Source organism: Marmota flaviventris, chromosome 9, assembly GCF_047511675.1.
Source record: "Marmota flaviventris isolate mMarFla1 chromosome 9, mMarFla1.hap1, whole genome shotgun sequence".
Lineage (NCBI taxonomy): Eukaryota > Metazoa > Chordata > Mammalia > Rodentia > Sciuridae > Marmota > Marmota flaviventris.
The window spans coordinates 89043632-89057057 of NC_092506.1; the positions used below are offsets into that span (position 1 = coordinate 89043632).

The 13426-nt window shown below is 29.6% G+C and overlaps 1 protein-coding gene across 1 annotated transcript in view; it reads left to right on the plus strand.

Annotated features, from left to right (window-relative positions):
* Dync2h1 (dynein cytoplasmic 2 heavy chain 1) overlaps positions 1-13426 on the plus strand; it is a 377152-nt gene that overhangs the window by 30072 nt on the left and 333654 nt on the right. The window contains exons 16-25 of the mRNA XM_071616653.1: positions 547-686; positions 798-1026; positions 1819-1946; positions 6022-6137; positions 6897-7024; positions 8439-8588; positions 9569-9774; positions 11069-11224; positions 11312-11426; positions 12090-12260. Coding sequence (XP_071472754.1) covers positions 547-686; positions 798-1026; positions 1819-1946; positions 6022-6137; positions 6897-7024; positions 8439-8588; positions 9569-9774; positions 11069-11224; positions 11312-11426; positions 12090-12260 — 1539 coding nt within the window. The remainder of the gene's footprint in view (positions 1-546; positions 687-797; positions 1027-1818; positions 1947-6021; positions 6138-6896; positions 7025-8438; positions 8589-9568; positions 9775-11068; positions 11225-11311; positions 11427-12089; positions 12261-13426) is intronic.

Here is a 13426-nt window from a genome sequence, read left to right on the forward strand (position 1 = left end):
GGTTCAATTCCTAGTACCCAATATAGAGAAACCTCAAAGTATTTGAATTGATACAATTATGATTATGTAGAAACAAAAATAATATGTAAGCTATCCCTCTAATAAAATAAATTTTTCATATTTTTAAATATCCAGTAGGTTACTTAGGGAGTAGGCAGAGAAAAGATGAGCTATACTTGATGGGAATTTGGAAAAAATTGAAACAAATTTGAAAAAATTTTGAAAAACATGAGGACTAAAGTATTCATAAAATAAGCCTTGTTTGTGTACTGCATTATAAAACAAAGTACAGATATGAAATCCGTTTAATATTAGGTTAATTTTTAATTTTTACTGACCTTTATAAGCATAAGATTAGATATTTTCATATATGATGCTGTGAAAATTCACTAAAAGTGCCAATTAAGGAGTTGCATGTTTTAAAATATTTAAAATGAGTTTTTAAAAAAAATTTTAAGTGTAATTTATGTGACATGAAAGTATTAAATAAAAAATCTATTCTGTCACATAATTTTCAAATAAAAATATGTGAATGTAACATATTAGGGATTCCAAGCAAGTGATATGCACGCATGGAAGCAGCACTGGAACCATCAACTATATAAAGCTCTGGAACATCAGTATCAGATGGGCCTAGAAGCACTTAATGAGAATCTGCCTGAAATTAATATAGACTTAATTTACAAGTAAGATATTTTAAAACTTCACTTTAATTTTCAATTTATAATTTTCTAATATTTTATATTTTAAAATATAAATTATAAATATATGTAATTAAATTTATATTTTATTTTCAGACAGGGACGGTTACAGTTCAGGCCCCCTTTTGAAGAAATTCGGGCTAAATATTACAGAGAAATGAAGAGATTCATTGGCATTCCAAATCAGTTTAAAGGAGTGGGTGATGCAGGAGATGAATCTATTTTTTCTATTATGATTGATAGAAATGCAAGTGGTTTTCTTACTATTTACAGCAAAGCAGAAGATTTGTTTAGAAGATTATCAGCTGTTTTACATCAACATAAGGTACAAAACATATAATTTTTCATCCTTCTATTGTATCTTTCAGTTGATTGAATTAACATTAAAAGTACAGGTTAATAATTTATCTTATGTGGCATTAAATTAAAATATGGCAAACCAGAGTCCCTGATTTGTCATTCTTTATGAGGAGCATGACTGCTTAAGTGAATCATACCAGCTTACTTCACTTTGAAGCCCCAATTTCATGACTCATTTGTATTGATACTGAAGACATTTTACTAAATTTGTTCAGTTCCTTAACTGCCTCTGCAGTGTTTTTAAAAAATATTTTTTAGTTGTCATGGACCTTTATTTTTTATTTATTTATATGTCGTTCTAAGAATTAAACCCAGTGCTCCATACATGCTAGGCAAGCAATCTATGACTGAGCCACAATCCCAGCCCCTCTGCAGTGGTTTTGCATTTTAAATTTCTAGAATCTACTAGGTAAGTCTTGATACTTTCAGATTTGTAACTTTTAGTGAGTTTTGGCTTTACAAAAGTGATTTTATTTTTGTATTTTATGTACATCTAATTTGAGAAGAGAATCTAAAGAAAGGTTATTAACTTCTTTAGAAAGTGTATGATTACTATATTTTCATATTGAATCTTTTTTCCCCCCCCTCTTCATTCTTTAGTCTATGTAGTGATCATTACACTTACTTATTTGAATTGACATTTATTGAATGGCCACATTTTCTTCATTTTATTTGTCTTAATGGTTGGATTTTAATCTTTTAAATATCAACTTATTAGTTCTATTTCTTTAAAATTATGTTTTTATTCTTTAAATAGGAATGGATTGTAATTGGGCAAGTCGATATGGAAGCTCTGGTGGACAAGCATCTTTTTACTGTACATGATTGGGAGAGAAACTTTAAAGCACTGAAAACAAAAGGGAAAGAAGTGGAACGACTTCCAAGGTTAATGTAATACTTATGTATCATAATAGTTTTTTTAAATTTTTTTTTTAGTTGTAGATGGACACAATATACTTATTTATTTTTATGTGGTGCTGAGGATCCAACCCAGTGCCTCACATGTTCTAGGCAAGTGCTCTACCACTGAACTACAGCCCCAGCTCCTCATAAGAGTTTTTGATATGGATAGTAAGGGTACTTTCTCTTCAGTGGGATTGAAATCAAATCAGCTTGTTCTTTCCTATAGAACTCTACTTTGACATTTGAGTATTATTTGGGTGGAGATTTATGTAGAATGAATGAAGTTTCCCTTCTAGATGCTCTGCTGGCTGGCATCTAGTTGGGTAGAAAAGACTGGGGGAAGAGGCTTGTATTCATTTCTGATATTAGGATCTGGTAATTGATATGCATCAGCCCAGAAGCTACTGGAGAGAGCATACTAGAGTATACAAAATTAATGGTATTTAACTCTACTTTTGTATTGTTCTGTTCCCTTTTAAAAGCCTTAGGAAGTATACAACATAGTGCTGCATCTAAGTATTACTTTAAATGTGGATAAAAATCTCTGAAGGGTTTCTCATAACTTAGCTACTTGAGAATGTGTCCCCCTTTCTTATCTGAAATTCCCACCACTTCTTTTGGCAATAAACATTCCATGAAAGGCCTCATGTAATAGTGTATATATTACCTACAAAAGATGACAACACCTTTATTAATTTGTTTATTATTTAATAAAGATTTGGTGAGCATTTATAACATGCAAAACCTTGTGTTCTAGGGATACAAAATAAAGAAGAGTGAATTTCAAATCAAGTTGCTTTACTCTCTGGTAATGCAGTATGACAAGTACATTTAATAAGTCAAGTACAGTGAGGAGTAATTAGATGGCTCTTAATTAGCTGCATGATTTTGACAGTCATTAAAATTGTGAGGCTAAATATCTTCAGCTTTAAAATGCAACAGTAGGGGCTGCGGTTGTGGCTCAAGCGGTAACATGCTGGCCTGGCATGCGCGGGGCGCTGGGTTCGATCCTCAGCACCACATAAAAATAAAATAAAGATGTTGTGTCCACCGAAAACTGAAAAATAAATATTAAAAAATTCTCTTCTCTCTCTCTTGAAAAAAAAAATAAAATGCAACAATAGTATTTATTTATCTTATAGTATTTTGCAAGTTAAATTAGTAATTTGAATATAAATTAGTGGTACAGGATATAAATTCAGTAAATGTTAGTTTTTAATTGTCATTAAAAACAAATTGAATAGTCCATATTCCTTATTAGAGGTTGAACTAAAACTATGAGGATTCAGAGGATGATGACACTCATTCATTTGGGGCAAAATCAGAGAAAGCTTTGTTATAATAGTAACAATTGAATTAGAATTTTGAGACCTAGAAATGATAATGGAAGGTGAGAGAAGGTATGATTTCAGTTATACTGAGAAAAATAGATTGAAGTACAGATTTGGGAGAGTATTACATTCTGAAATAGGGGATTCATTTTATAATCATTAGCTTTTTTTTTCTTTAAAAATTTTGTTTTGTAGTTGTAGATGAACAGAATGCCTTTATTTTGTTTATTTTTATTTGGTGCTGAGGCTTGAACCCAGTGCCTCATGCATGATAGGTAAGTGCTTTGCCACTGAGCTACAGCCTCAGCCCCTAATGCTTAGCTTTTGAAGATTTCTAAACAGGAATGTGTCTATATCAAAGCTGTGCTTTTGGAAGGTCAGTCTGAAAACAATGAATTGTATGGCAGAATAAAGATATTCCAGATGTATCAGTCATTCAAAGACCAGTAGTAATTAATCAAATTAAGTTTTTGGCACTCAAACCGAGAGTAACTACTCAAGAATTTTGCTGCTACCTTTTCTATTTGTTCCTTACTGTAGATAGCTTTTCTCTTTATGCTTCCTTGCCAAAGTTAAAAAAAAAGAATGTGTGTCCCACATTCCATTTTGCTATTTCTTGCTAATAAATTAACGTGTATGCATCGAAGCTAACATGCACATAAATGCACATACAAATACATACACAGGTATTTATTTCAGTGGTATTTTTTGAAGGTATAAGATTAGAAAAGCTACAACTAGTGATGTATTTAAGATGGTATACAGTAAGGATATAATTTTTGGGTAGGTATCTTTGAAATACAATGAGATATCTTCCTGTTCTCTCTTTGGTTGAATGGAATCTCAGTTACATATTATAAATATTTTCAAATGAAAGATGAATATTAGTCTTGTTGAATGTCCATAGAATTCAACAGTCAGTGATTATGACTTCTTTGCTCTAATTATGTCACTTTATGTTAATCCATTAGCAAAAAACCCAATAATACATATAATTTTTTTACTTATACCTTTTGCTGGCTAAAACTGTAGTTTAGGCTTTTCAAACTAGTTGATGATTGAGAAAAAATTAATAAAGCTTTAAAGGAAAATCATATTTAAGTTATAACTGTGAATACTTAACACATATAACTTGATTTCTGAGGTTCTCCCCTGGCTCTGTGGTTTGGAAAGGGAAAATATCTGTCTAAGTAATATTTCTGGCCAAAATTTTTATATCTTTTTTAAAACTGCATAATTTAAGATAAATAGGAGACTTTCCTCAGATGAGTGAGTCTAATTCAACTTTCTTTGTTTAGAACATTACAATCTGCATTAAGGACACTATGAAAAGAATTAGCTTAATTTTTTTTATAATAAAAAGTAGTATATTTTTAAAAATAAATTTAAAAAATATTGAAAAATACAATGGCAGTAGCTATTTGATGGTTTGGATATATTAGTATGTTGTATTAGTCTATTGTCCATTGCTATAACAAACTATCTGAGGTTGGGTAATGTACAAAGAAAAGAGATTTTATTCACCTCACAGTTTTCAAGGTTTGGAAGAATGGTGTTGGCATTGTCTTGGCTTTGGTAAGGACCCCATGGTGGTGAGAATGCATATAGGAGGGAGAGATCATATGGCAAGACATGAAGTCAGAGAGATTAGGGTCAGGCTTGCCCTTTTATAATAATCGACTCTCTGAGGCCAGCGTTACTCTTTTCTGAGGGCAGCATTTGCCAATGACCTAATCACCTCATACTAGGTCAAACCTCTTAAAGGCTCCATTACCTCTCTCATCACCACCACACTGGGGTCTAAACTTCCAGCACATGAAATTTTGGGGGGCAAATTCCATTCAAAACATTGCATACATATACTTAGGAAGTTTGAATCATATTGTAACCTGTTTTTTTTAAAAAATAATTTCTCTAATATTTTACCATATTATTTATTATCCTCAAAAATATTATTTTTAATTATATGGATATATAATAATTTAGCTATTATTGCACTTAGATTTTTTTCTAAGTTTTCACTATTACAGTTAATGCCTTGATGAAGATAATTGTATACAAGTCTTGGAGTCCTTAGGGAAACTTCTAAAGTTGGCATTTAAACAATCAGAGAAATTCCCTATTTTAAAACTATATGATATATAAATTGTTCTTCACAAAGTTTGAATTATTTAATACTTTCAGTAGCACTTCTGAGAGTTTTCGTTTTGCCTACATGTTTGAAAATGCAAATTAACCATTCTCTATTTTTATCATTTTGATAGGTATAATATGGTATCTCAATTATTATTTTAGTGCTATAATAATCTTTATTATTTATATATTTTTTCTTTTCATTATCATTGTTGTTTTTATTTTTGCTGCAGTATAGTGAATTTATTTTATAAATATTTACATATTTACATGCCGTGGCAATTAGAGCTTGAAATATTTGACATGTTCTGTTGAATTTTCTGTGGTTCATAATGTGCTGCTTTTTAAAAAACTGATACATTAGATGATTAAAAGTTAGTGTTGTAATGAAATCTTTCAATGAAAACCTTTGGAATAGTGGTAATAAGGCATTTTTGCTAAATTAAAGCTAAAATCTTAATGTGTTTAAAGATCAGAATAATACTTTTGTCTTACATTTTTAAATGTTTTTACAAAATTATTATAATATTTTAAGGAGGTTGTTTCCTTTAATTAGTCTTTTCATGTCACATATGTTCATTGGCTTTTTTCAGTTCTGTCAAGGTTGATTGTTTAAATATTAATTGCAACCCTGTGAAGACTGTGATTGATGATCTCATCCAGAAGTTATTTGATATGCTTATTCTTTCTTTGAAGAAATCCATCCAGGGTAAAAACAATTTTTAATTTTAATGTTAACTTCATTTTGGATGTAGAGACATATACTGTGATAGTTATAAAATATGAATATTAATGATTAAAAATTAAAACTGAAGTAGAAAATATGAAAAAATTCTCTAAATAATAGTTTAAAGACAGTGGAAGAATTTGACATAACTTTCCTATGTACATATATGAATACAACATACTGAGTCCCACCATTGTGTATATTGACAAGACTGGGGCCCTCATTAAAATACAATATATTCCATGCATGTATAATTTTATCAAAATGGACTCTGCTGTCATGTAAAAGTAAAAAGAACCAAATCTTCATTTTTTTCTTTACTGGTCTAAAGATTGAGGATATCTTTATTATTTAGAATTTAAACTAGAATAAGTTTGTTGCATATATTACTGAGAAAGGTAAGGAATTCTGGCATAATGAATTTTCTCCTTATCTTTTCAAATAACAAATTGAGATATTTTAGCATATTACTTAAAAGACTGAAAATATTTGTAATTGTTAGTGAAATTTATTAATAACTATTTTCAAAAATTTTAAGTGGAATGTGAAACAAAATTTTATTGGAAAAATTGTTTTTCTTATTCCATATTTTGAAATTTTATTGTATGAAAGCAAATAATAATTTAGGATTTAATGCATTTTATGTAGTGATTACTTCTAACACTTCTGGATTTAGAAATGACATAATCAAATATTTTTGTGATAATAATAATGTGACATATTTCAATGTTATCTACTCAGCTCATTTACATAAAATTGATACATTTGTTACTGAGGCTATGGAAATCTTAACAGTTATGCCACAGTCTGTGGAAGAAATAGGCGATGCAAATTTACAGTACAGTAAGCTGCAGGAACAGAAGCCAGAGGTAAGAATCCCAAATTAAAGTTATTATTGTTTATCCTACTGGAGATTTTTTAATTAGTTAGTTTTATGTGCTTATTTAGAAATATGTAATCTTAGCATTATAAAAGGTTTATATAATTTAATCAATCTTGTCTGAAGATGATCAGACTTTTGGTGCTGTTTTTATATAATAAAAAAAAAGGTAATGTTTATATTGTTTTCAGAAGCATTTGCAGTCTGTTTTATGATGGGACATAAGAATATTGTGTTTAAGGATATTATTGTGAATAAGGATATTACGTAAGAATAAATTTAAATAATTCATGCTTTTACCTTCAGAATTGTAATTTTAGGATGCTAAACTATGGAGGTAGGGCTGAATTATGAACACACACACACACACACACACACACACACACACACGATGGAAGAGCTTTTAATTAAAGACATATGAAAAAGGGATAAAGATTCATAAAACCAGTATCCATAAGGCTAGAGCCCAGAATAAGGAAGCCAAAATTTTATGAACATATTATGGCTGATTTCAATTGTTTTTAGACTAGAAGAAGAAATAATTCAAGTCAGTACACAAACTTTTATGTGTCCCTACTATGCAATAGACTTAAAGTCATATAGTGAATTTAATGGTGAATGACAGTAATACACTGCCTGATGTAGGGGCACATATGTGTAATTGCAGCTACTCAAGAGGCTGAGGCAGAAGGATTTCAAGTTTGAGGCCAGCCTTAGCAATTTAGTGAGACCCTGTCTCAAAATTAATAAAATAGAACAAAACCTGGGGATGTAGCTCAATGGTAAAGCACTCCTGGGTTCAATCACTACTTCCCACCTCATCAAATATACGTACCTCTTTGTGGAAGGAATTATAAACTTTTATGTAATAGGTTGAAAGATATAAAAGAAAATTTAAAGGTGAATAAAATAATATATCTGTCTAGTAAAAATAATTAAAGAAGAAATGATTATAAACTATGGCATTTGGAAAAAGCACAGAGTCATTCATTTATTTCTTTGACAGATACTTACAGATCATCTGATACATTCTAGGCATTGTGGTAGGAGTTGGAATGCAGCTGTGGATGTGTTCTATTCTCATGGAACATGTGTGTGTATGTGTATATAAGTGTGTTTGTAAGAGGGAGGTTGTTTAGAGGAGCTACAGAAACGGTATGCTAAACAAGGGGCTGTATATAATAATAATTAAGCATTCCAGTTTATATCTAGGAATTTAACAAATTGTTTAAAAATAAATCTTGATTTTTATCTTCTGATCCGTAGTCAGACGCGTTATCCATTGCGCCACTGGCCCGTGCTAAAATCTTGATTTTTAAAAAAGCAAATCATGAAATAAAATAAATGAAATCTTAAGAGATTTGATGAAATACTTTGTCACATGTTTTTCTTTTAACCTTTAGATTTTGCCCTTATTTCAAGAAGCTGAAGGTAAAAACAGACTTTTACGAACTGTGGCAGGTGGAGGTTTAGAAACAATTAGTAATCTGAAAGCTAAGTGGGATAAATTTGAGTTAATGATGGAAAGTCACCAACTTATGGTTAAAGATCAGGTAAGAACCTATTAATTAGGTTTTAAAAATGGAAACAATTCATTCTCACATTTTTTGCTTATATTTATTCCATTATAGCCCATATTTATAAGAATTTAATGTTGATGTTTAAATTGACCTTTGTCAGTATTTAAAAGTAAAATAATACATATTTTATGTAAATGATGTATCACATGGTTTGTCTTCATTTCTTACCATGCCAAGAAGAAAATAGTCCCTTTGAAACATAATCTTATTTCCAGTCTTGAATGAGTTTAGTGTTTGCCTGATGTATATACCTTAAATTGATTGTTTTTTTTAAATTACTGAATTTATTAAGATATCAGTTTGACTATTCTAATGAAGACTCAAAAAATTACAGCTTAAGTTTCTTTCTCAAGTTAAATTTCAAGCTGAAATGATGCCTCTGTCTATGACTTTGTCTGGGGCCCACTTAATTACCTAGTAAGGTATAAAGAAGAGGGAAAGAGAAATGCGCATCCTCTGTCTTTTTTAAGGGTATAATCTGGAGGTTGTACACATCTGTAGCATTCTTATGCTATATACTAGAATTTAGTCTGATGGCTCTTTGCTGCATGGAAAACTGGAAAAGCCTTCCTTTTAAGCCACTATATACTCAGAACCACCAGTCTTTGAACATTTTTTTTATTACATCATTTTTATTGATAGTTGTAGTCGGTGCTGTTAGTCATAAAAATGATTTAATGATGATAGTTGAATGTTATCTCTTGTTATCATAAATATATTCTAATTTTATATCATTGGAATTATTTTATTACATGTTATCATAAATATATATTCCAATTTTATGTCGTTAGAATTATTTTATTACACTTGAAGTCAATAATTGAGATTAAAACAATGCTTTGGAAAGTTAGTGTTCATATATTATCACTTCAAAACAGAAAATATTAGAAATAAAAATGTGAAAATAGAAATTTTGCTCTGCATTAAATTATTTAAACCTTGTTGGCTTACAGATTGAAGTGATGAAAGGAAATGTGAAATCACGTCTACAGCTCTATTATCAAGAACTGGAAAAATTTAAAGCTCGTTGGGACCAATTGAAACCTGGTGATGATATTATTGAAACCGGCCAACAAAATACCCTTGAAAAAAGTGCAAAGTCAATAAAAGAGAAAAAAATTGAATTTGATGATCTTGAAATCATAAGAAAAAAACTGGTGTATGTGTTTTCTTTATAACCAATTAGTTTGAAAAAGAAATTTTACATTTATATGTTAAGCTAACAGTTTTATTATATCTGCTGTCTTAATGCCTTTCCTGATAGTTCTTTTAACAACTGCAAATAATACATGTTCACATACTGCTTTCTTAGGAGTTATGTTATGTAAGGCTAGTAAAATAAAGCAAATTTCAAGAAATAGAAGATTAAATTTATTTATTAGTTAAATTAAAGCATTGTGATATTTTTCTGATCTCATCCTACTTAAAAATGTAATCATAGGGCTTGGATTATAGCTCAGTGGAAGAGCACTTGCCTAGCATGTTTGAGGCACTGGGTTCGATTCTCAGCACCACATATATCTAAATAAAATAAAGGTCCATCAACAACTAAAGAAAATTTGAAAAAATGGGATCAATGCGGAATGGAGGGAAGGAAGGGGGAATAGAAAAAGAAAGACAGTGAAATATTTTTGAAATATCTGACATTATTTTCCTTGTACATATGTAAACAACACAGTGAAATATATATATGAAATATATGAAAACAACACAGTGAATTCCACCATCATGTACATTCACGAGAATGGGATCCTAACTAGAATAAGTTATATTCCATGCTTGTGTAATTATATAAAAATGGGTTCTACTGTCATGTATATCTAAAAAAACCCAATAATAAAAAAAAATGGAATATATAAAATTGTTGGAAAAATAGTTTGAATTTGAAAAAAATGAATCTAGCAGAATAAATAATAAAAATAAGACTTCAAAGAAAAAGCTGGATTGTTGGTTTACCTTATAATAATGTACAAATAATACAAGGTATTAATTTGAACATTGTTTTATTTAGGTAAAAGTATCCATAAAATAATTGTTTTCTTAGGTGAATGGAATTTTTATACCATTCTTATTAAAAGGCATTATACCTATTAGATGAAGAGTATCTTATAGTCAATTGAAAAGACTGTTTTCGGACTAATTGATAGATTTATAAAATCATGGACATTTATATATATTATATATGATATATATTATATACTAAAAAATCTCCCTAAATATGTTACCAACTCTATGTTGACATTTTTGAAAAAAGTGACCATTATGTAAGTAAAATTCTCATGTACTGTAGGAATCTTACACTGTCTATCTCAACTAAAAGACATACATGTCCCCCCCACCGCCCCGCCACACACACACGTTTTCTTCCTCTTACACACACAGAATTTATTTGAATAATGACATTTTATAAATTTTCTTTTTTTAATTTAATATTTCAATATTTGTTTCTATAGTGATGATTGCCATCATTTTGGACTGGACGAGCCTAACTTCTCTATGGCAAATAGCATAGCTAAAGACATTGAAAGCTATGCACAGATTTGGACCCTTTATGAAGAATTTCAGCAAGGATTTAAGGAAATGGCCGATGAAGATTGGATTACTTTCCGGTTTGATTAAAAAACAATATTTAGATTTCTATAATTTAGTTTGTTTTGGGGATATGAACTCTGATATGTGTTTTTGTTATTTTGTAGGACTAAGACATATCTATTTGAGGAATTTTTGATGAATTGGCATGACAGATTAAGGAAAATTGAAGAACATTCGGTTATGACAGTCAAGTTACAATCAGAAGTTGACAAATATAAAGTAGGATTGTTTTACTTCTGATAATTAAAAATGATATTTGAAACTTTAATTTATCTTTTTACTATTTGGTGACTGAACCAAAATTTTAATTTATATATTTTTCAATTCATTTACTCTATTACATGAACAAATAAGAAATATAGAGTAAACTGTTATAAATATTTCTGCTACCAATTGGAAAGAAGTTTTAATTAGGACATTTATTGTTAAGGTTATAGAGTATTTAATCATCTTACTACAATACATGTCATATCTTCAAATAAAAATAGAAATAATCTATGCTTTAAAATATGTTAAACTACAAAGGAAATTTGCATGTATTTTCAACAATGTTTAATAAAAAGTTTTATATACTTCTGTTTAAAAACATCATTTTAAGATTGTTAAATAAGATAATAGAGTAATTAAAAATTAAAAAAAAATTTTTTCGTTGTAGATGGACACAATACCTTTATTTAATTAATTAATCAATTTTATTTTTATGTGGTGCTGAGGATTGAACTCAGTGCTTCACATGTGTTAGGCGAGCACTCTATCACTGAGCCGTATAGCCCAGTAATTAAAAATTTTGACGGCTAAAAATCATGAAAGTAAATAATTTGTATTTTGCAAATATACGCATATGTGTGTAAATATGCCTTTTTGTTCTCTTTTTTTCCACAGACTTCTATTCCTATCTTGAAATATGTGAGAGGGGAGCATCTTTCTCCAGATCACTGGCTTGACCTTTTTCGTCTACTTGGCCTTCCTAGGGGGACTAGCCTAGAGAAATTACAGTTTGGTGATTTGCTTAGAGTAACTGATACAATTGTAGCCAAAGCTTTAGAACTTAAAGTAAGAGAATTTTCTAAATATCCCATTAATTTGATCTTTTTTAATATACTATTTTGCAAATGAGATTTTTTTATTCCCTTAAAAATAGTAACAATGTACCATTATTCTATTATTCTTTCATTAGCAATACCTGTGAACCCATATATCACTATGTATAGTATTATAGAAACAATAATATAAACCCCTTCTTAGAGAAAACATATGAAATACAAAAAAAAATTTTCCTTATGAAGGAAGTCAGTTTTAATCTATGTAAATTATCTTACATAGAATGAATTTCAAATAATGTACTGTGCTACAAATTGAAAGATAGGATACAAAAATCAAAAACCAGTTTAATAATTAGATTCAGAAAAGGTCTCAGGTGAAAATAAAACTGTGACAATTCTGTCTTAAGTAGCAGAGTTTCTATGTTGTGTTCTGGCCATTCATTGTGAAAATACATAAGACTTAGATGCATTTTGTTTTATTTTCTATCCAAAATGTCAACCTTTATGTTTGTCAATAATTCTGGAGCATGTTTGATAATCACGGAAAGCTATAAAATATGATTGTTTTAGGATATAATTCTAGTTGATTGTTAATTATGTTACATGAATCAGAAATCACAATTAAGATTATAATAACATTTTTGTAGTTCCATTCTTCCAAAACTTGGCTTTTTGGTCTGCAGAACTTTAAATAAGCCAGATTAGTTTTGTTTCTGTTTTTCTTTTTTTTTTTCTTTTTTTAAAATTTTTATCTTTTTTAAATTTTTTATTGTTGGTTGTTCAAAACATTATCTGTTTTTCTTTTATAGAAATGAAAAAACAAACATAGGCTAAAGTTTGTATATACTTTGATCACATAATCATGAATGCTAAATATCTGATATGCTTTGAGGCAACAGCCAGTTATTTTCCTAGATTACTTGTAAAATGTATGCACTTATTTTTTTTGCCTTATTATGAACATGCGGATAAAATATATTTTGCTTAAGGTATGTTCTTACCCAGATTCAGTGGAGCATACCTGTAATCCCAGCTACTTGGGACACTGAGGCAGGAGGATCCTAAGTTTGAGGCCAGCCTTAGCAACTTAGACCCTGTCTTAAAACAAAATTTAATGGAGCTGAATTTAGCTGAGAGGTAGAATGCTCCTGGGTTCAATCCCAGTAGTGCCAAAAG